We start from the raw sequence: 22,671 nt of genomic DNA, 5'->3' as shown, positions 1-22,671 counted from the left end.
ACCTCCTTGCTGTATTATGTGTTCGGGTTGTCCATCCGTCCCATTCTCGTCAATGCGATATCTCAAGGACCCCTTGAGGGAGTTTCTTCAAATTTGGTATAAACATTCTCTTGGAGTCAAGGATGACCTGATTAGAGTTTGATGGTCAAAGGTCACTGTGACCTCACAAAACACATTTTGGCCTCTTGACCGTGATATCTCAGGATCACCTCAAGGGAATTCTTTCAAATTGGGCATTGATTTCAGTGGTCAAAGGTAAAGTTCACAGTGACCTTATATGAATCTGATGAACAAATTTATGTAGATGGAAACTGCACCGGTTGGCAGAGGCATACAACAGTGTTTCATTATTTCTTTAACTGAATGGTGCAGTTTGTTATTTGCTGCTTTTTTCCAGACTCTATTTACCTTTGCAGGCTGTTCATCAGCTGTATATGTTTGTGGAGTCACTCGTTCTTTCTCCCTGCAGGTATATGGTTTGTTGTTTGGCTTTTTTCCTTTTTTCTAAATACATCTTAAATACATTTTTAGTAGTTTTTCCTTACTCTTGTTGAGGGTTAAGGGCAGAGGATGTCACACCATGTTAAAGCCCTGTGAGACAAATTGTGATTTGTGAATATGGGCTATACAAATAAAATTTGATTGATTGATCTTTAGTTTAATGTGGTCCACTTCTCTGTTCTCCTGGTTCTGATACACTCGGCTGGATAATATGTGGTGTTTTGTGGTACAGAGTTGGCCCAGTTTGTAAAGTGAAAAGAAATGTTGCTGGCAGCGAGTAGAGCGGTGATAGGATACGTGCTCAGGATCACATCTGTGGGCTGGAAGCGGCAGCGGAGCAGGTGCTCCAGTCCGGATGGTTTATAGTGATGAAGTACCTCTCACCTGTAACTGCACACAGATTAGGCTGAGTGCACTGACACACTCAAATAGGCACATTATTAGGCTGGAGAGACTCCAGTGAGTTTCAGCCTCTTGAGATCAGGATTTTTTGGGGGTTGTTACTTTTGGTGAGCTCATAGAATTTTGGAAAGTTGCGATCCAAGGTATAAAACTGCAGCTTCTGTTCCTTTGATGTAGCTGTTAAGACGTTTTTACAATGAAACTGGGACCAATCATCTCTAAGAGAATGTGAGAAACATTCACAAATCTAATTTAATTGAAGTGGATGACTGAAAAGAAACAAACATTTACCTTGTGTGCTGAGAATATGTCTTCTATTGCAAATCTGACTTTTGAACAGCAGAAATGTTGCAGATGTGATATAGAAAACAGCAAAGATAACTGGAAGATGAAGTACGAAAAACTGAAGACAGACCAAAAGTAAGTTCAAGATCTTAAAATGTCGAGAGAAACCCAACAGTTCCCACAATGAGCAATCACTTCAATTGCACACATTTTAGATATCAGTCCCCTAAACATGCTTGATTTTTTTCATCAATCCATACCAATATCTAATGGGTTCTTCCGTGAGCCTACACCCTTCCACCAAGATTCATGGTGATCTGTACTATAGTTTTTGTGTAATCTTGCTTACAAACAAACAAACAAATAGGGGTGAAAACATAAAAAATGTCAAATGTCCACCAGTGAGTTGACAAATATAATTAGTGAAATGACCCTTCCAATGCAAAATGTTGTCATTAGATGCAGATCCTCTGTAATCCACCAGAGGTCAGTGTGAGCTAACTCCTGCAGCCAGCACCAGTCTGTCAGCAGTCAGCATGGTGGGAGACAATAATCAGAAAGTTAGAAAGATCTCTCAATTCAGCCCCTGGCTACAGAAAACACTAATATATAATAATAATAATATTACAATAATACAGTGATACATATGTAACATTTGTCAACTCAGTTTGAAGTGAAACTCAAAGATATGACAATGTAATCTGCTCGTTTGTCTGTGTTATCAGTAAAGTCAATCTCATAACCAGGTCCTTATTTCATGGCCCAGCACACACACACACACACACACACACACACACACACACACACACACACACACACACACACACACACACACACACACACACACAATGTTTACAGGGAGAATACAGGGGATAGAATTCCACAGTCTAGGATGAGATCATCAGCTGTGGCCTCATACAGATCTCTGCTAGAGCTTTAATCCAGGTGATGTGACAGGACATGCATGAGCACACACACACACACACACACACACAATGACCCATTTGACTCCCTGTGTTTCCATAAATTTCAAATATTATCTTCAAATATTCATACACTTTAACATATATGAAACTTCTTTCCCAACCTTCGTGCATGTCACTGTGACACACTAGTCCCAATTTGAGCTTTTTCAGAGCTTTGATCTGCATCTCATCGTCTGAGGTCATTTGAATTATTTAGTCTTTTCAGAAAGTTTCGCTGGTCCAATATAGTTCAATATCCACAGATTTCATCGAGTAGTTCCAGCAAAACCTGTTGACAGAACATGTCTGCAATTTATTATATTGCATTAAATGGAGGGTTAGGGTTAGTGTCTGGGGAAGTATTCCTTTCAATGCATTTGCATTTTATCAAGTTCTTCCTCTTCCTTTTCTCCAGTTTTATGTATGATCCTCCTGAAATGGAAGCACCGCTCTGACCACTCACACCTCAGGTGACAATCTACACAGACTTAAGTAGAGAAAGAAAGAAAGAAAGAAAGAAAGAAAGAAAGAAAGAAAGAAAGAAAGAAAGAGATAGTGAGAGGAAGGAAGGAAGAACATTTGTGCTCATACTGATCCATATAACCTCCCAGCTGACCAATAACACGCAGCCTCCCTGATGACCTCACAGCCCCTCCCTTGTGTTCAGTGATGCAGATGATCCACGCTGTGGTTGATCTGCTCACCCCTCCCCCAACATACCTCCATTGTCCTCACACAGTCCTTGGTGGCGTGGGGGAGGGGAGAGTGGTAGGGAGGTGAGGAGGGGGAGGGGAGAGGCGGTGGGGTGGGGGGTGTTAGGTCAGGAGGAGAGCAGGAGGCGCAGTGCTTGCCAACACACACACACACACACACACACACACACACACACACACACTGAGGAGGATATAAAATGGATCCATAACCTGCAGTGACATCAGTGTTTGTGATGATGTCATACTGTCTCCCAACAAACAGCTCCATCATAAACAAAGACTGGACGACACACTTCAGTCATGTTGACTGAAAAAGTGAAAAGCTGAGACTGATGGAGAAGCTGCTTCTCTTCCTGCAGATGTGTTTGAGTCGGTCACATCAATAACCGTGACATCACTGACAGTTGTGGTCAGAGACTCTACCGCACAAAGCAAAGATGTACTTGTGAGGTCAGTATCTCTGAAGCATAACTGAGACCCTCTCCATCTCAACTACAGTAAACAACCACTAGGATAAATCCCTGACTCTTAACCTTAACCTAATAAACCTTATTCTAATCTGAACCTTATACTGTTGAATAGAGTCTGGACTTTCTCTGGAGGGTCACATGAACAATGCAACAGTAGCAGCTCTGCACAGACGCATTCACAACAACACAAAAATCTGCAGAGCTTTCAGGTAAAGGTAGAAAACAGGACATAACGTATAAATGCTGCTGTGGAGATCCTGTTTTGTCACATCGGCTCATTCGGACATTTTGTGGACTTTTTACCAGGGGACTGGCTGGAGACAGTCCGGAGGCTCCCACTTGGACATTTGTGTTCTCACTTCCAGCCCCTGAAGCAGCTTCACTGTTCATTCACACCAGAGGGTCGCAAATTTCCCAAGTTTTGAGGTTCATGTGCTTTGAAGGCGGAATGTGAAAAAAACATGGACTTTGTAAAAAAAACTATAATTTAAATATTTAAAACGTTAATCTAAAAAGAATTAAACAGTTGGACCTTCAGTTTGCAAGTGACAAAAGTGTAACATTTGACAAGTTCACTTGAAGCGCTATGTAGAGCTGATCAGCTGAACAGTCGGGGAACTAATAAATTATTCCGACACCACATAAAGGCACAATTAAACCCAACTGTTAACTTTCAAACAGTCCTCTGAAGAAGTGAGGATGTCACAAGGCCAGTTCATGGTTTCTGCTTGTCCTGGACATAAATGTGCTTATGTTCATAATAAAATCAAGGTTATACGTACAAGGACACGTTCACACCTGCACAGTAGGAAAGATGAGAAGTGACGGGTGGGGAGTAAAGCGTATGTGCAAAAAGTGTTTACTCATCTGGAACATTCACAGCAGCAAAGATGTTGTGCTGCTTCCCAGTGTTTTTCATTTTAAAACACAGAAGTTTTTAATTCCAATGAAGATTGCTCACACATTTCTGCTGTGGACACCCAAAACACAAGCACTCCTTTTTTGAGTCGGACTCCAAACTCAAATTGAACTCACGTCTCATCCATTTTGTACATGAGAAGCTGAATTTAGACAGGCAATGTTCCTGGGTACCAAAAGGTTCACAGCACCGTTCCTGCTGTGACGACAGACTGTTTTTCTGGCTGAGAAAAATAACCTGCACACTAAATAATAAACCTGACTGGACTCCTGGTGGCTTTTAAATACTAATATATTGGATTAGGTTTAAATTGTGGTTCATTCAACTAACACACACACACACACACACACACACACACACACACACACACACACACACACACACACACACACACACACACACACACACACACAGCCACACACAGCAAGCTCTTGTGATAAGTGCTGACCCACCAATTCATAGCAATCGGGTCTTCTATCTTTCTTCTGGACTTTTTTGAGCAGCCTGTTGGAACTGGTGCCACTGTCTTATGTAGGAATACAGACAAGTGTTACAGATACAGTCAGGAGATAGAGCGTGTTGTCCCCTAACCAGAAGGTCGGTGGTTTGATCCCTGGCTCCTCCAGTCTGCATTCCGATGTGTCCTTGGACAAGATACTGATACTGGTCCGTATAGAAGCGCTGTATGAATGTGTGTGTGGATGGGTGAATGTGACTTGCCCTTTAAAGCCCTTTCACTGGTTGATGAGACTGTGCATATAAATACAAACTAGTCCATTGGACATTAGGGAGTATAGTATTTTGAGTATAGTATCACTGCGTGGCAGACTGCAGGTGATCAGTGAGCCTGGTAGGTTTACAGGTAGTGAGGGTTTAGCTTAGTTCTCTTCCACTGTATTAGTCACAAGGTTGTCTTTCTCTAAAATCATAAAAATCTAATCGTCCACAAAGCAGCTGATAACACTTAGTAAAATATATATCTAAGGTATCACAGTTACATCCTCATAAGGTCACATGCACAGGACACAGGACAAAACATAAAGACGGTCCCAGTTAATGCATCATCTCGTGGTGGTCCTACCAACTGGCCTGTTACTGATCCAGTCCCAACAAGACCCTGAATGTAATAGCTTTTTATGAATTTGAACTTTATGTTGAAGCCTTAATAATAAATGATTAGATTCTTCAGCATAATGTGGATGTGACTGCTTTATGTAAAACATGGATAAAACACATGTTTTCTCACCATTAATGAAGCTTCTCCACCTGAGTATACTAATGTCTATGTTGCTCAGGTCGCTAAACTAGACAAACTATATTCATATCAACTCATGTATTAAAACCATCTCCATCAGCTATAAATGGTTTTGTCAAGGAAAACAGACTTTTTATTCTTTCTAATGAGATTTAAAATTGTTTGTGATGTCAACATTTATCCAAATAAGGCCTGTGATCCTTCACTCACTTTGGGTGTGAACCCTCTGGCTGCAGTCGTAACCAATGTCCTGTGAGATCCTTCTTTCTGATCTGACTGGCATTACTGCCTCTCTTGTGATGTCAGGTCGGTTCCTTATTAAATGTGAAGTGATGCTGGCCTGACCTCATAATGTTGGTGCTGATGTATTTATCACTCACCAAAGAGGTCCATTAACTTTACGGCTCTTGGGGAGTGTTTGCTGGTGTTGCTGGCTCCTTTCACTGAAGAGACAGGCCCGGTTGATGATTGTACCAGTGACTTAGACACAAAAAGTAGACGATACGTTGGGTTACTGTGGAAACACGTTCTCCCAAACACAACTGCACAAGGAGTGTGAACAGATCTGAAACTTTACTGAAGCTGTATGCTATTGTCTTTTAGCTGCTCACACTTTACAACAGTGTGTTTTGAGAGTATATGTAGCACAGGTACACTGGGAACCATGCAGAGGGCAATAGCCAGGACATGAATCACTGTGGTAATTTGTATGCTCTTTCCGTGTGGATGACACTGATTGGTATATATTTATATTTATATTCATCATAGTAGCAGAATTATAATTTGTACATCTCCCTCAACCTTACACTCAGGAACACCTGTACACCACGCAATTATCCAATCAGCCAATCACGTGTCAGCGGTGCATAATGAGGATCATGTTTGATGATGAGGGTTAAGTTCTATGAGACAAATTGTGATTTGTGAATATGGGCCATACAAATAAAATGTGATGTATTGATTGATTGATGGATATAGAAACAGCTTGTTGATGCGAGAGGGCAGAGCAGAACGATCAGACTGGTTCGACCTTCTACAGTAATTCAGATAACCTCTCTTTACAACTGTGGTGAGCAAAAGAATGTGCAACAAATCCAGCCTTCAGGCGAAGTCTGCAGTCTGCAGGGTATTTCCCTCCAGAACAACCTCCCTGCTCACATCCCACTCCCTGGCTCTGGTGACGCTTTGAAATTCAAGCTTAAAACTCATCTTTTCTCCTAAACCTTCAGTTCGTTGCTTTTCATTTGATTACTCAAGGGGTTTAGAGTCCATGAATCTATTGAAGTCAGTGTTTAAAGTTCAGTCTGTGTGGTTCTGCTGACAAGATCACTGTAAACGATCTGAAAACTATTGCATCTCTCTAACCCCTTTGTTTGTTTGTTGTCCCTAACGCATAAGAGTGTCCAGGGGCTGTATTCATAAAGCTTCTCATTAGACAGTGTCACTACTACTGACGACATTTTTAGCACATACATTTTGCTCAGAATTTACCCTTTCAAACTGCTAATAATTCTGATTACTAAAAAAAAAATCTCAGCCATTAAATGTAGGGTTGGTCAGAGAAACGCCCCTCGCAGGACTGTAATCAACACCATTTAATTTGGTCCAAATGAAATGATTGCCTTGCGTCCCATCCTGTCACTAACCACATCTCTCCGATCCACATCCTTCCTGAACATGTTCTGCATATTCACCTAATCTATAATGTGACCGTCCTGAGAGTTAATTCTGTAAATCTGTGACACTGCTCTTCTTCCTAAGCATCTATTGCATGTCTCCTCACAGACGGATCTCTCCTCTGTTGGTCCTCCTGAGTTTTCCTCCTTTCTTTGCCCCGTTAAAGGGTTTTTCATAGGGACTCTTTCCTTATCTGACTGAAGGTGTTGTAATGCTGTACAGACTGTAAAGCCCCCTGAGGCACATTAGTGATTTGTGATATTGGTTTATATACTGTACAGCCGTGGACTAATCAAGTCAAGTGTCATCTTATATGTGTGGAGTAGCACAATAATAAAAACTGCTTCTCTGTGCAGGGAACAGGATGCAGCCATGATGGAGTTTAAGGCTATTTAATGATTAGCTCTTTTGTGATTTATATTCAAAGGCTTCTGATAGAATTATATGTAAAGATCTACTGTATATCTCCAGCTGTCCATCCCTCCATCCATCTGTCTGTCCACTCATCTATCTGTCATCCCTCTCCCAGTCAGCCAATCGATACCTGATGTCAGGATGAGGTAAGTGATGACTTCAGAGTCATTAAGCGATATGATAGGCTTACATAGTGCCATCAGCAGCTACCCCTGGAAATGGATGGACCAAGGCACCGGGGTCGTATTTCACAGGACTCGAATGCGCGCGCACACACACGCACGCACACACACACACACACACACACACACACACGCGCACACACACACACACACACACACACACACACACACACACACACACACAGATACAGTGAGGATCTCGTATCTCCTGCCATAGAAATTGATTTTTCCCCTGCAGACCACACAGGGCTGATTCATATCTCCACTGATTTAGAAGAGATGAACTGAAAGGGATGAAACGAGATCAGGCCCAGGAATGAATTAAAAATGAATCAAATAAATCTGTTCAACATACACACATAGAAACAATTACACATTCATGATTATAAGACAGTCACCTGAGTCTTCACGAGCTTTGAATCGGAAATTAATTATTATATGTGCGACTTCAGGGAGCTGTGGCAAAAACGGTGGTAATGTAGCAGTTGACAGGAGAGCACTCAGCCGTCTCTGCTGTTAACTGATTTGGCCGCTCATCTTACCAGAGTGTTACTGGAAATTCTCAGCTGAGGAGAATCAGGACAGAAAACTCATAAAGTGGATGAAATGAGACTCGGAGCAGGACAAGAGGCCTGTTGTTTGAAATACAAGCCCACATCTCCATACTTCCACATTATACTGTGGGAACATCACATTTCCCATTACACTGACATCCACACATTTAATGAGGCTTTTCTCCACATTAATAAGCTACTGGAGCTTAAAGGGCCATACCACATTTTTCTGTTGGGTTGTAGCCTGTTTACCACAAACGTTGATATTTTCTAAGTAAGCAGCGTCACTTCAAGGACTACAATGTTCGTCGGTTCATATCACTGCAAAACTTAAGATGATCATCAGCGTCCGTAGTACTCAATTGTGTTACTGCTCATTAGCAAATGTTAAAGTTAGGGTTAGTCATCGTGGAAAAGTTAGCAAGAGCAGGATACACAAAAAGGCAACTGACCATCCCACCCCTCCCATTAGCCCTCGTCACAGCTACGCCCACATGAACACACACTGCCTGACGACTGCTAGAAGCCGACTTATATATGTCTCCCTGGCAATTTTTTTTTCTCAGACCACTTTATTTATATGGCTATTAATGGCCATCGGGACGTGAAGAAGATTTCCACAAACAAGATTGAAAGTGTTTTAGAAACAACTTACCAATCCTACCTTTAACTCAACTAAGATCTATCACCCAATCCCAACATGCATTATCTCAAGACACTTTACGTGGTTAGGCTGGCATTACAATATTATAGGGAAACCCAACAGTTTCCACAATGAGCAATCACTGTAGGATGTATATACAGTACAGTAAAAAAAATTGGTTTCGCACCCCACATGTGGGACATGAGGTGGTATGTTTCCCTCAAGGTCGGGTCCTCTACCAGAGGTCTGGGAGTTTGAGGGTTCTGTGCAGTATCGTAGCTGCTCCTAGGACTGTGCTCTTCTGGGCAGAGGCTTCAGATGTTGTACCTGGGATCTGCTGGACCCACTCTACCTGTTTGGGGGTCACAGCCCCTAATGCTCCTACATCACAGGGATCACACTGCTTTTCACCTTCCACATCGGTTCTGGCTGTTATATATATATACACTCTGTACCCCTTTGCCTGAATTTCAGTGCAAGACTTCTTGTTTCCTGCCCTCCCACATATGTGTATATCTTCACCTGAAACACTGCTCATTCTCTTTAAATTGGGCCATGTCATGCATAGCTGAATTGCATTGTGGTCCTGTTGCTTCGATTAGCTTGCGTTGTGTGCAGTAGAAGTTGAGAAAAGCTCAACTTTTCAAGCAGTGGCACAGGCATCTTTAGTAGGCATGTTTAAATCATAGATGGACGCCAGCTCCAGAAGAGCGAAGCAAAATCATCTGGATAGCCCCCTGGTGGCTGGCTGCAGTAAAGGTCATAAACACGGCCTCTTCCATGTTAGTAGATGGGACATGAGTCAAACTATGAAAGGCTGCAGTCAAGCTAGCTTCCAGAGTCTACTGTGGCCACAAGAGGGCAGTAAGTTACAAGATGAATGAAAATAGGCGACATCGGATCCTTGATGGGACAGAACTGTTCTGGAGAGATCTCGCCCACTGTTTTTGTAATTGGTCTCTAAATTTAGCTTTAACGGGTCGAGCACTGCTTGTCTTGCATGTCCTGACGACACGCCACTGGGTTGAATGAATGCCATTATTTTGTGTGTGTGTGCATGTTTGCAGTTGATGCACTGGCTCTCAGTATCACATTTTTACCATTTGTCTCCCCTGCAAACAGAGACAGAGAGAGAGAGAGAGAGAGAGAGAGAGAGAGAGAGAGAGAGAGAGAGAGAGAGAGAGAGAGAAAGAGAGAGACTGAAACCCCAGAGCAAACAGGAGGACATCTGTACATGTCTCCATCTCTCCTCCTCCTCCCTTTTCTTTTCTGTCCTCCCTCTTTTATTCTCCACTCCTTTGCCCTCACAACCCCTCTGTCCGCCTCCTCTCTGCTCCTCCTGCTCCTCCTGCTCCATGCTCCCTTCACTTCTGTCTCCTCCCTTTTTATCATATCCTCCCCTCTCTCTGTGTCACTCTCTGGGGGCTATCAATCACAGTTGCTGTGACGGTGGCCGGGCTGTAGGTGGTCATGCCAACGGCAGATGGCTCTTTATCGCTGGAGCCCTGGCCTCTCCATGACAACCGCAGAGAGCAGGAAGTGACACATCCAGCCGAGTGGAGAGAGATTCATCTGGACAGGAGACACGCATGCACCCGCGCACGCACATACACACACACACACACACACACACACACACACACACACACACACACACACACACATGCACAAACACACAGAGTTACACACATGAAAGGGTGAGGTACAGATGGATATCGACAGAGCTTCCAGTGTGTGTCTATTGAAGTTTATTTGGTTGCATATAATCATATCATAAATCCACAGTAATGGGTGTTCAGTGTTCTTTCACCTCGTCTATTGTGTTTTCTCTCATTTTAAAACATTTGACTACTTTAGTGTTTAGATTTATACATAAACCTAAACCTACATATTCAAATGATCAGTCTCAGCTTTATTCTAAACCAAAAGCTTTGAGAAATACAGATTTGATCTTATCATTATAGTTAGTTTGGACTCCAATTTCAGCCTCTCTACAATCATGCTACTGGGTGAAATGGGATTAGGAAGGTGGAGCTAGAGTGAATTTAAACAAAAGGTTAGCGACCACTGGTTTAATCCTTCCCAGTGGGTTGTAGTTTGACAGTGTGTTATATTATCCACTGTGGAAATGTAACTAAAACTGCCAAATGTAGTTAGACAGGTAGGAGTTACATTATTTCCCTCTGAAATTCAACAATTTCTACTTCAATACAATACTTGAGTAAATGTACTTTTCACCACTGGTATCATATCTTATTATACAATGGAGAGACAGTGAGGAAAAAACTAAAAACGACAGTAATTTAAAGGCATTTAAAAGCATAAAATATAAATAATGATATAAAAATATATAAAATAGTTAGTTAATAGTTAGTAGAGACAATTATGTTTCCACTTTGAAAGCAGACCAGGAGGAGGCTCAGTGTCTATTAGATGTTTACAACCTTTTGCTTAGTTAGGTTACACTGATTGATTCTTTACATCATATTTTCTACCTCTGGCACCTGATAGCTGAACCATCAGTGTGCGGATGGGCTGTGTGAGTGGAGAGGTGCTATGTATAGATGCACTGTATGAATGTGTGCAATATCAAGATAAAAGAAAATTCATACCAGTCAATATCAATAATAATCAGGATAAATGTGAGATTATTATTTATTTTGAGTTCACAGACAAATGTTTGCTCCTGAGTGAAGGTTGTGGTTTTAAAGTCTTCTTTGTGAGCAGAGAATCATAAACACTTGGTAAACAGAAAACTTTCTTAAATGTCAGTTATGTGTCATACCTCCTTAATGTGATAATACACAATACATAAGTATTCTATTGATATATATTGGACTTTTGTTACATTGCAATTTATGAAATTGATATTTGGATAATATTGATGTTGCTTTATTACCCAGCCATATGAAGACATGTTTTAAGTTAGTGTAAGGTTAGGTTCAGCTCAAGGTTAGGGTAAGGGTAATGATTAAGGTTAAGTCTCTAGGAAATAAATGTGTCCATCATGTCCCTCTGAAGTCATGAAGACAAGACTAGTCTGTTTTTAATTGGGGGCACAGAGAAATAAGATCAGAGAGGTTTTTGCTGCACACATTATACTTAGTTTTATTACTATTGCACTAGTATTAGTGCATTTAATACTGCACCTCCATGCAGTTCTCTCACAAGAGTCGCAGTAGAAAACTGAATGGTCAAAATAGAAGCAGGAGAGGCCCAGATGGTCACTAATGTAGGTCAAGCTCCGTTCTACAATTTCCATAAAGAAACTCCATGATGTCTTTCATAGGATGTGTTCTGCTTCCTGATTTCTAAAATGTCTGCTGGACTATCCATTAAAACCCTTAAACCGTTGTTTATACACATATACATTTACAGTGTACATATTTTGTATCTATTATAGTTCTTTGTGTTTATATCGTTTTACTTATTTATTACCTTTACTGAGTGTTTATTTCACTTTTCCCTTTTTGCTGCTATAACAAGGTAAATGTCCCTATAGTGGGACAAATAAAAGATTATCTTATCTTATCTTATCTTATCTCATCTTATCTATGTATCTGTATGTACAGGCTGTAGTTCTCCTTGTGATGACTAAACAGAGTTCCATGTTAAATCAGTGGCTTGCCCCTTTAATGTGATTCTTCTGATCTAGATCTTGACATGGGCCTTTGCAGATCTTCATTGTCATCACCATCATGTACAGTTTGTTCAACAATAAGACTGGATAATTACTAATCTGGGCAAATCCATGACAAGTGATCTGGCAGAGCACCGCCTGGCAACACAGTGAACAGTGATGTGGATACAGACAGAGCCACGATGCCCGCAGAGATCCTTCAGAAACAAAGCCAGGCTTTGTCCCAACATATCACAGTGTAACATGGCTCTGCTCGGTGGCTCAGCGTATAGAATCCACACAATCAGATCACAGGTGTCTATTTAGTGAACACTGATATGACTCAAACTCTGATTTCCTGCTTGAAAACACGTTTGTATGTTTCTATGTTGAAATTAGCTCTGAATATGTAGAATCATCCTATGTCCTATCCTATATAAAATTACATTTTTACTGAATGTATATATTATTTGTATTAATGGACTGAAATTTCTTATCTTGTATATTTCTACATTTTTGCAATGACCTTGAATAAACAAGTAGAAATCTGGAAAAAAAGACAGTTTTTTTCTAAATTCCTGGAAGGAGAAATGAGGGTAGAAGACAGGGCGGCATGCTGGGTATGTGGTTCAGTGTGTGTGTGTGTGTGTGTGTGTGAGTCTGTGTGTGAGTCTGTGTGTGTGTGCATGTGGTGTGGTGCGGCTGGTGGATTTCACGTCCCACTTCCTCCAGCAAAGCGATTAGGCCAGACGTCTGTCACACACACACACACACACACACACACACACACACACACACACACACACACTCGACCTCTCTCTACTGTCTGCTATAGTAAACACACACACACACACACACGTTTGTATTAAGCTGTATGTGGGGACATTCTATTGATTTCCATTGAGTCCAGGCTGCCAGTGGCTCTTAAAGGTGCAGTATACAGTACACAGTAAGTACGTTCACCTCTTTACAATATTAACACCGAGACATTAGTCTGATAACAAACTATACCCTAACTTAACAGACCATAACAGACACTGTAGTATATATGGTTTCACATCAGAACTCATGTTGCTGCTGTTATGGTGCCTTCAATTGAGGCTATATCTTTTTTTACTTTTTGTTTAAGGCATATTCACTACTATGACTCTTCTGCAAACACCGTTCAATTAAAGTTTGAAAACTCCAGGTTTGGACGGGGAGAAAAAGAGACTTTTCAAAAAGATTAAAACACCCATGTTCGCCTCCTGATTGGATCTCTAACCTTTACCTTCAGTTGAACATGTCTCACCATTGACATGATGTCCCCTGTTCACCACTTTGGTCCAGACGATATCTCAACAACACATATTTTGTACATTCCTGGTCCCCAGAGTGTGACTCCTAAAGTCTGGTGATCCTCTGACTTCTCTACTAGCACCACAATCAGGACAAAGTTTTAATGCTCTCACTAATGTTCAGCATCAGAGATAATTAATGTTATGTGCGGGGGTGAACATGATAAATGATGTACCTCTTTAAAATGATTGCCACTGTGAGTGCTAGCTTGCCAACATTAGCATATACTTCAAAGTACATCAAAGAGGTGCTAGCATGGCAGTATACTTCAGCTGTGTCTCAATGCAGGGGCCACATCCTCCGAAGGGCCGCGTCAGCCAAACCATAATGAGACGGTCTGGTCTCCTTAATACGTCACCAGCTTGTCCTGCCCTTTACAGCCGTAGGTTTAGCAACAGAGCTATGGACAAGTTCTTTGGTTTATAAAAACGCTGAAAAGATGTTTTTTAAACATGTGTACCATTGTAGCTGTTCGGTTGAAGCCGATACTTAGATTTCAAAATGAATTCTTCTGACTTTTTCTCCTCGCTTGCTGCAGCCATAACCTCTTTGAGTAGCAGTTTGTCACTGAAGCACAATGAATCATGGGATAGGTTTGACCAGGAAGGATCCACCCATTGGAGCCTTTGTTTCTCGGGGAGGACGTATTTGTTGACCACATTTGAAGGAGCCTTCGAATTGGGACAGCCTAGTCGCACCACTGTGACGCAATCAGTCTTTAAATGCAGCCTCCGAAGGATGCAGCCCCTGGATTGAGACACAGCTTCTGTGTCCTAATAGATCACACTGACTCCTCCATTTTAAACGATTGTCCAAGTGTGTATATATATATATTCACTGTAGTAGTTCAGTCAAATCCCCAATTCGACTCTTTCACAGGGATGTAGTACTCATGTCATGAAGGCTACATTGACACTCTTCATCATGACGAAGATGAGTTAGTGTCTGGAATGAGTGTGTGTTGTATAAGGGAGCAGTGAGTGAGTGGCTGATAGATCTCGGACACAGCTCATGTGTTCAGCAGGTGGGAATAACGTCACAGGAGTCCATATGACCTGAACCAACCAATGACATGACAGATGGAGGCAAGCATCTGATTGGCTCCCCTGCCTCCAGCACCAAAGCATGCAGTGTTTCACTTGTCAAGCACCAAGATGGATGGTGTGAGTTTGTGTTGACTCTGTGACTCTGTTGCTGTGAGATTGTTGTGAGTAGAGTAAGAGGTGTGTGTGTTACTGCTGTTTTCCCATATTCTGGACAGATTTCTTCATTCTACACAGTTCAACACAAATTTACTGTATATACGAAGCTTTCTGAAAACTAACAGTGCCTCCACAATGTCTGACGTCTACAAACATTATACACCCATTTTCCACTATGTATTTCAATGCAACACACTGGATACGTTTCGGGGGAACAAGAAAAGAACAGCCAAAATCTCACACATATTGTCTACTCTGTTCACCCCCACTGACACACACACACACGCTCAATGGGGTTTGGCTGTCAGTTTGTGTTTTGTCAGCAGCTCCAGTGGGAGAGGCCATTTTTGACAGTTGGCTGGAGTGGCGCACACACACACACACAAACACAGAGCGCGCGAGAGAGAGAGAGAGAGAGAACGAGAGGCAATTTCCTGTTTTCTTATTTCACCTCCATGTGACCTCTCATACTGTTATATGACCACAACATCCATATTTAACCAAACACTTTGGTTTATTCATACCTGCCTGCTCACACTGACTGTGTCTACGGTGTCAAACACACAACTGCTCCTTCATGTCCCCGTCATCCGGTGGGGCTTTTGGGATAGCACCAAATGTTTGAACGGTTCAAACCCCTCACCGCCCCCACACCAGCGGTTCAGTGATATTTGCAGCTTCATTTCCTCAGTCATGTGGTGATGACAGTTTGATACAAGCGACTGAAACAGGCTTCACAACGACCATGGCTATTTTGTGTGTTTCTAGAACTGCTGATCTACTGGGAGTTTCACACACAACAGTCTCTGGAGTTTTTGTCAGAGTGGAGCTTAAAACTCCGAAACATCCAGCGAGCAGCAGCTCTGTGGGCAGAGACACCTTGTTGATGAGAGGTCAGATAAATACATGAATACTCAGGTGTTCAGGTGTTCCTAATAAAGTGCTCGTGTACAGTACAAGATGTATTCATGTTTTTTCCCTCTCTTTAATCCAGATTGTGGTATGTTTTAGAGCAGGAATAATTGATTTTACATTTTGTAATACTTAAAAAACCCAGTGCTCACACTAAAATATACATTGCTTGTGCTTAAATTTCCTGCTGTCCAGCTTAAGCTCTTTTCACAGAAGCAGCTGAGAAGAACAAAGATAAGGGGAAAATCAGATATTGTACAAATATGTGCTTCCTTCCTCTGTCTCACATATTTATAGTGCATTCAATCAATGCAACAAATGTACATGTTTTCCCATGTTTTATCTATGTTTATCTGTGTCTTTAAGACGGAAGAGGAAGATTTAAAATACACTCCACCTCTTTATTCTGTTTACCTCCTAGCATGTAAAATAAACTTCTGATTTCTAGTTTCACAGCTTTGCGTCAATCATGCAGAACCATTTATCATCAGAGCTACCGAACATCCTGCCTAGAGTTCACCTCCAGGGCGGATTTGGTTTCAGATGGACTGAACAAACTTTCTACATGAACAAACATTGATTTTGAACTCAAATTAAATTATTGGTTAATGAAATAAAAATTAAAAACTGTTTTTGGGTGACTGTTTTATCACTTATAATTGCTTATATAATAACTGTTTAAAGCATTCTTAAACATTTTTCATCTCAGGTTCTTACTTGTTAGCTCTTTTTGTCATAAAACACAGTTCAATGTATAGATCTGACTTTAGACACATGATCAGGTGAAACAAGTTTCCACTAAGAAGTCATTTGGAGCAGGTGTTTGAAGCTACAGGTCGGAGTCGGAACTGACTGAACCTGTGGGCTACAACTTTAGCCTTTTCTTTTTCATCCATATTTTATCAAACTAACCCATGAAAATTGTGCTGAATTAGTCATCAGCAGCTCTGTCATGAAATATGCCCACAGATGAACAGTTACATGTCACTGGATTATTGGCGACAACTTCAAAACACAATGATTCAAGTTCTGAGTCGATAAGGTGCACTTCCTTCTCAAAGCAGGTGCTTATTAACTGTCAAAATATTTATATATACATTTTAACTCACACAGCCCTTTTCTTCTGCCACTACCTCCCAAGAACATGCATTATCCCCTCATGGCAACACAGCAATGACATCAGCACATTAAGCTTCAGCAGTTCCATTACCCACATCTGTTTCCCTGGTTTGACAAAATAATCCGTATACATCAATGGCGATGCATGATCAGTGTGACATATCCACACACCATAATTTCAGACTTTTTTTTCACTTCTTTAAAAGAAAGAAAACACAAGAGGAATGATATTTCGAAAATATTTACCATGTCAACAGAAAAATCATATATCATGAAAACGTAACACTAAACCAAAAATGTCTGCAAAGTGCTGCCTCAGTGTGTGATTTTAAGGAGCACAGGCATGATGTGTAACACAAATGCACACTCTCCCTTAGAAATCCATGATGCTGTGTTTACCTCCACTGCTGGCATAAAAGTGGAATAACATTTCCCCCTTATCCCATGTTGGAACCTTAAATACAGAGCAGCGAGGCGGAAACAATGCAAAAACATTCCTGCTTTAACCAGACTGTAAGAAAGCTGCAAGAAAATGTTCTCAAAGCAGAAGTACGGAGCTAGAAAAATAATGAGATGCAGGCTGAGGTTTGGTTTCCTAGGCGAATATCATGATTCACTTTTATTAAAAGCATCATAGCTACAATTCATCATACATGATGTCTCCAAAAAACAAAAAACAAAAAGACACACACCAAAAAAAGAGGAAAAAAAACATTTACATGGTATGTCTGTAAACTTCAAGGCTAGATAAGAATTTTGAGGTAATGCTCTTCAGCTTGCTGGCTAAAAGTAACAAAAAGTCCATTTTTTTCAAGAAAAGTAGCTAAGTAATAAAGGTACCTGATCATTTAACTCTTTAACACCAGTGCATCAACAGGAACAGAGTGAGACAAAATTGATTGCAGTACGTATTTGTCATCATTTACAGTTTGTTTTGTTTTTCTATTCATATGACACTTGTGGTTATTCATAGTGTGTGTGTGTGTGTGTGTGTGTGTGTGTGTTTTGGGAGAGTAATGTTGGAACATTCAAAAGCTGCCTTGGTTATTGCTGTCTCAGCATTAGAGAGGAGAACAGGGTTCTCTGACAGGGAAGGAGTCCCAGCTCTCTCTTCATCTGCTGGGCTGGCTGTATTAGCAAATGTTAATAAGACCTGGCCACAGTGTATGTGTGTTTGAATGGACTTTCAAATATTTAAACCACTTGCAGCGCTTGATTTATCTTGAAACTGGCCTCAGGAATGGAAACAAATCAAACACCTCTCGCACTTTTCAAGTATTTAAAACTTCTACAAGCAGAGCTGAACTTCTTGAGAAACCTGTGAATTTCACACTCTGTTGAAAATGTGTCTCAGTCCTGTCTCGGCCAGGCCTGGTGTCAGTGTGTGTGACTAGAGCAACAGTCTTTAAAGAGAAGGTCACTAGGGAGCAGCACTTGGTCTGGAACTACTGGGATGTGAAAGACAAAAGAAAATAATAAAATAGGGATTTTAATGTGGCAGCGACCAGGAAATTCCACTGTCATGTGCCCCCTTTAAAAAATGAAACCTGAAACCTCACATCCCTGTGTGGACCACCACTCCAAATCCATTCACAGAAACCTCAGAACAAGGACAGCTGGTTCTTTCGGTGGCTGAAACGGACCAATCAGGAGGCCTGACTGGCGGCAGACCCAGCCCGCCTGCCACTCCTGAGCCAAAACCAGCCACCTCGCAAGAGAGGGAGGATTCAGATGTGGCAGTGGAAAGACTCAAGATTGGTTTTCAAACAGTGTGGGACTGGGTTTAACAGTATTGGTTCATGCGTGCACGCACATACACACGCACTCATACACTCAAAGGAACACAGCTGGTAGGAAGTCCTCCCAGAAACAGTCACATGACAGAAAGGTTTGAAGGGGTTAGTGTGTGCGTGTGTGCGTGTGTGTGTGTGTGTGTGTGTGTGTGTAGTGGTGGAATACGTGTGTGTTCTCATGTGCATGTGTGCAACTTGTGATCAAGTATGCATAGTGTGTGTTGGGATTTGTGTGTTGTTTTGTGTGAGACTGACTTTTAGGCCAGCCTAGTTTCCTTTTCCTCCTCAGTGTCTACCTGGTCTGATATGTGAGAACTACAAATCTGCTCTGAAACAGAGCAGCTCAACTCCATTACCCACAATTCCTTTTGCAGCAGCTTTGTCAGACAGACAGCCGGGTTAGCTGTGATGCTGTTTGTTTTTGAGAACTGATGTTAGATAACATGGCAGCAGCGGATGTTTCTTCTCTTTGTGATGAGACGCTGCCAACAGCAACAGAACAGTCCAGGCGCAGGAAGCAAAAATAAAAAAATGACAGATCTGTGAGCTGAAAGCAGCAATAATAATAATAATAACAATTATAACAATAATAATAATAGCACTATTGGAACCTCGTGAAGTCCTGTTTGAGGGATTGTGGAAGAGAAACGTAGACAGGAACCAGTAGAGAAAAAGAGTCTTTAAAGAGTGTGCGGACTTTCCCTGACTACACTATCGATCAGAGAGACTGAACTGAACACACACACCTCATCCTCTCTGACGCATAGTAAATATACCTGGCCAAAAAATAAACAACAAATGTAGAGAGAAATCAACCACAACGTAAGAAAAAAAAAAATAAAGAAGAAATCAGGATTTATAATAGTTTGGATTTTTCTGGTGGAGGCGTGTAAACGTGGCGAGGGGAGGGGGAGGTCAGAGGTGAGGAAATGTCCCAGGCAGTCAGCTTTGTATTCTATTTCAGTCACTCGTGTCCTTCTGTGGAGACGCTGCTGCCTCCTCTTCCTCTCCTCCCATCCCACCATCCTCCAGAACTGAATCGTCGGCCTCGCCTCTCGCGTCCTCGTCCTTCTCCTCAGCCAAGTCACTCTCTCCTCCACCCTCCTCCTCCTTCTCGTCATAGTCTTCATCATCGTCGTCCTCCTCCTCCTCCTCCTCTGCTGAAGCTTTCAGCACCTTTTTCTCCTCCCCCACGACTCTAGGGGGGTTTGTGGAAATGGCATTGCCCCCCAGCATTCCGGCCATGGCACTCTGCAGCTCGGCCAGCGTGGAGGCAGTGGGGAAGCCGGGCAGGGTGAGCCCCCCGAGGCCTGGAGGTAGGAACATGGAGGGGTAGAGGAGACCAGGGGCCATGGTGGAGAGGAGGAAGGGGTTGAATGCCAGAGAGTTGGCAGACATGCCAGCTGCTGCCAGCAGGGCAGCGGCATCACCGTTGATGGACGCCTCAGCTGTAGCATTATTCATCTTCTCTTTCTCCATCTTCCTCTGTGCCTTCTTCACTCTATTTCCATCAGCCTCCTCCTCATCTTCCTCCTCCTCCTCTCCAGATTCTCCCTCTTTCTCCTCTGCCTCTCTCCTTCTCTTTGTTGTTACCATTTCGCCAATGTCTCCTCCCTCTCCCCCCATTGTTCCGTTTGTGATCCCTGACACAGCGGCGGCCATGGCGGCGTTGGATGCAGCGGCTGTTGCCAGGTTACCCCCAAACAGACTGCCTAAGCTGAAGATGTTGGGGAGGGCGGCAGCCATGTTGGGCAGGCCTCCCATGCCAGGCAGCATGAGGGGCAGCATGGAGGCAGCAGCAGCGCTGGCAGCGGCCTGCTTGGGGTCAGTGGGTTGCGGGAAGGCCATCAGACCAGCAGCCAACTGGAGAGACTGGAGGCTCTGGAGAGAAGACAGGTCCATCCCTCCAAACAGACTGTTCAACAGCAGAGGGTTGATACCTCCTAGAGACACACATGAACACAAACACACACGGTTAATATAGAGCATGATAACCCTTTAGCCCTGGACCATATATTAACTGCTTTGAAGTTAAATCACAGTGTGATCTCAGGAAATAAATGACGGGTTAATATAACAGTGTAAGAAAAATAAGGTTGTTCATTATCAGAAAGTAGCATTTTTCCTTAACATGTATCTATTTGTATTATAGTCGTCATTATTATATTATTATTAGTGTGTGATGAATGGGTTGGTTCAGCAGTAACTTGTACCTGCAGATGAAGCAACAGTGGCCAGTGATGCCTGGGCAGCCTGAGCTGCTGCTGCTGCCTGGGCGGAGGCTGCTGCCTTGGCAATCTCAGATTTGGGTCGTCGCCCACGACGACGAACGCCCTCCTCCCTGACAACAGGGCCAGTCAGAAGGCGATCGAACATGGCTTCTGGGAGGAAACCCTGTGTGGAGGAGGATTATTACTATTATCATCATAAAATGTGGGAGGGTGATAATGAAACTATCTTCATCTGAGACCTGCAGTTTCCGCAGATTTATTTTATGAACAAACTGTTGCAAAGGTGCAAGTGTAATCATAGATTTCATCTTGTTTACTGACCGACTGTTTGACGATGTCTGTCCAATCAGGGGCAATAGAAAACTCTGGGTTTTCCAATAGCCATCTGGGAAGCTCCTTCATTGGTGGAGCCATGGCCCCACCCATCTAAAGAAGAGGAAGATGGAATGACTTTCATCTCGAAGGAATGTTCTGTATTTATAAAGCGCTTTTCTAGTCTTGATGACCACTCAAAGCCCTTGAGCACAGTTTATTGCCATTCATCCATTCACACACACATTAATACAGTGCATCAATGGGCAGCACTTTTTCCGGCATTCAGATACAGGAACACACGCAGTGGCCATGAAACTTGTCCTTAGACATCTAGAAAAGAATATGTGCTATGATAATGTTATGCTATGAGTATCCATATGCACTGTGGCTTCAGAAGAAAGTCAGACCCCACTTTTTGAACGCAACTGTGTTGATACAATTTAAATGGATAACACATACATTTTTGCGCATCAACCTAAACGCTATTACCCACAATGACAAAGTGGCGACAGTTGCAGAAATTATTGCAAACTCACTTTATATCACTATTCTGTATTTTGTTGAAGCAATTACAGTTTCAGTCTTCTTGGTTAAACCGCTCTGAGCTTCACACAACTGCTCCTGTTCTTCATGGCAGAACCTCTCAAGTTTGGTCTGACTAGCTTGGTAGACCTACATTTTTAAGTCACTTCACAAATGTTTGATGAGGTTTAAGTCTGAACCTTTTCTGAGAAGCCATCCTGGCATCTTGGCAATGGGCTTCGAGCCACTGTCAAGCACCTTCACTCTATAATGACCAGACTCCCTGTTCCTGCTGCCAGGAGTTGAGCCGAGTATGGTGTTTACCAGACATTTTTTCCACCATGGGGATCAAATTTTGTCTCTTCAGACCAGAGAACCTTTCACTCCCTGCTCCGAGATCCAACACTTACATGATGTCCATCTATCCACTCTACTCAAAGGACGGAATGGTGGATATCCGCTGAAATGGTCATCCTTCCAGCAGGTTTTGAAGCTCTATTGCATTGAAGGTTATTGGTCACCCGCCTGTCAAATTCTCTTTATGCCTACTTACTCAGTTTGGCCAGTCTCTTGGAAGAGTCCTGGCCCTTAAAAAACTACTTTATTTCACAGTTCTAGATGCCATCGTCTCCTGGGAACA

General features: G+C 42.3%; 1 protein-coding gene across 2 annotated transcripts in view; it reads right to left on the bottom strand.

Moving 5' to 3' along the window:
- Positions 1-17,756: 17,756 nt before the first annotated feature.
- chd7 (chromodomain helicase DNA binding protein 7) overlaps positions 17,757-22,671 on the bottom strand; it is a 72,399-nt gene continuing 67,484 nt past the window's right edge. For both annotated transcript variants that reach the window (XM_035170353.2, XM_035170355.2), the window contains exons 39-41: positions 21,516-21,620; positions 21,177-21,357; positions 17,757-20,906 (exon numbers count right to left, since the gene is read on the bottom strand). In XM_035170353.2, the coding sequence (XP_035026244.2) occupies positions 19,924-20,906; positions 21,177-21,357; positions 21,516-21,620 (1,269 nt within the window). In that variant the 3' untranslated portion in view covers positions 17,757-19,923. The remainder of the gene's footprint in view (positions 20,907-21,176; positions 21,358-21,515; positions 21,621-22,671) is intronic.

The sequence above is a fragment of the Hippoglossus stenolepis genome, chromosome 11 (genome assembly GCF_022539355.2).
Source record: "Hippoglossus stenolepis isolate QCI-W04-F060 chromosome 11, HSTE1.2, whole genome shotgun sequence".
In the NCBI taxonomy this organism is placed as follows: domain Eukaryota; kingdom Metazoa; phylum Chordata; class Actinopteri; order Pleuronectiformes; family Pleuronectidae; genus Hippoglossus; species Hippoglossus stenolepis.
The sequence above is the reverse complement of the archived record's forward strand: the minus strand, read 5'-3'. Positions and strand labels throughout refer to the sequence as shown.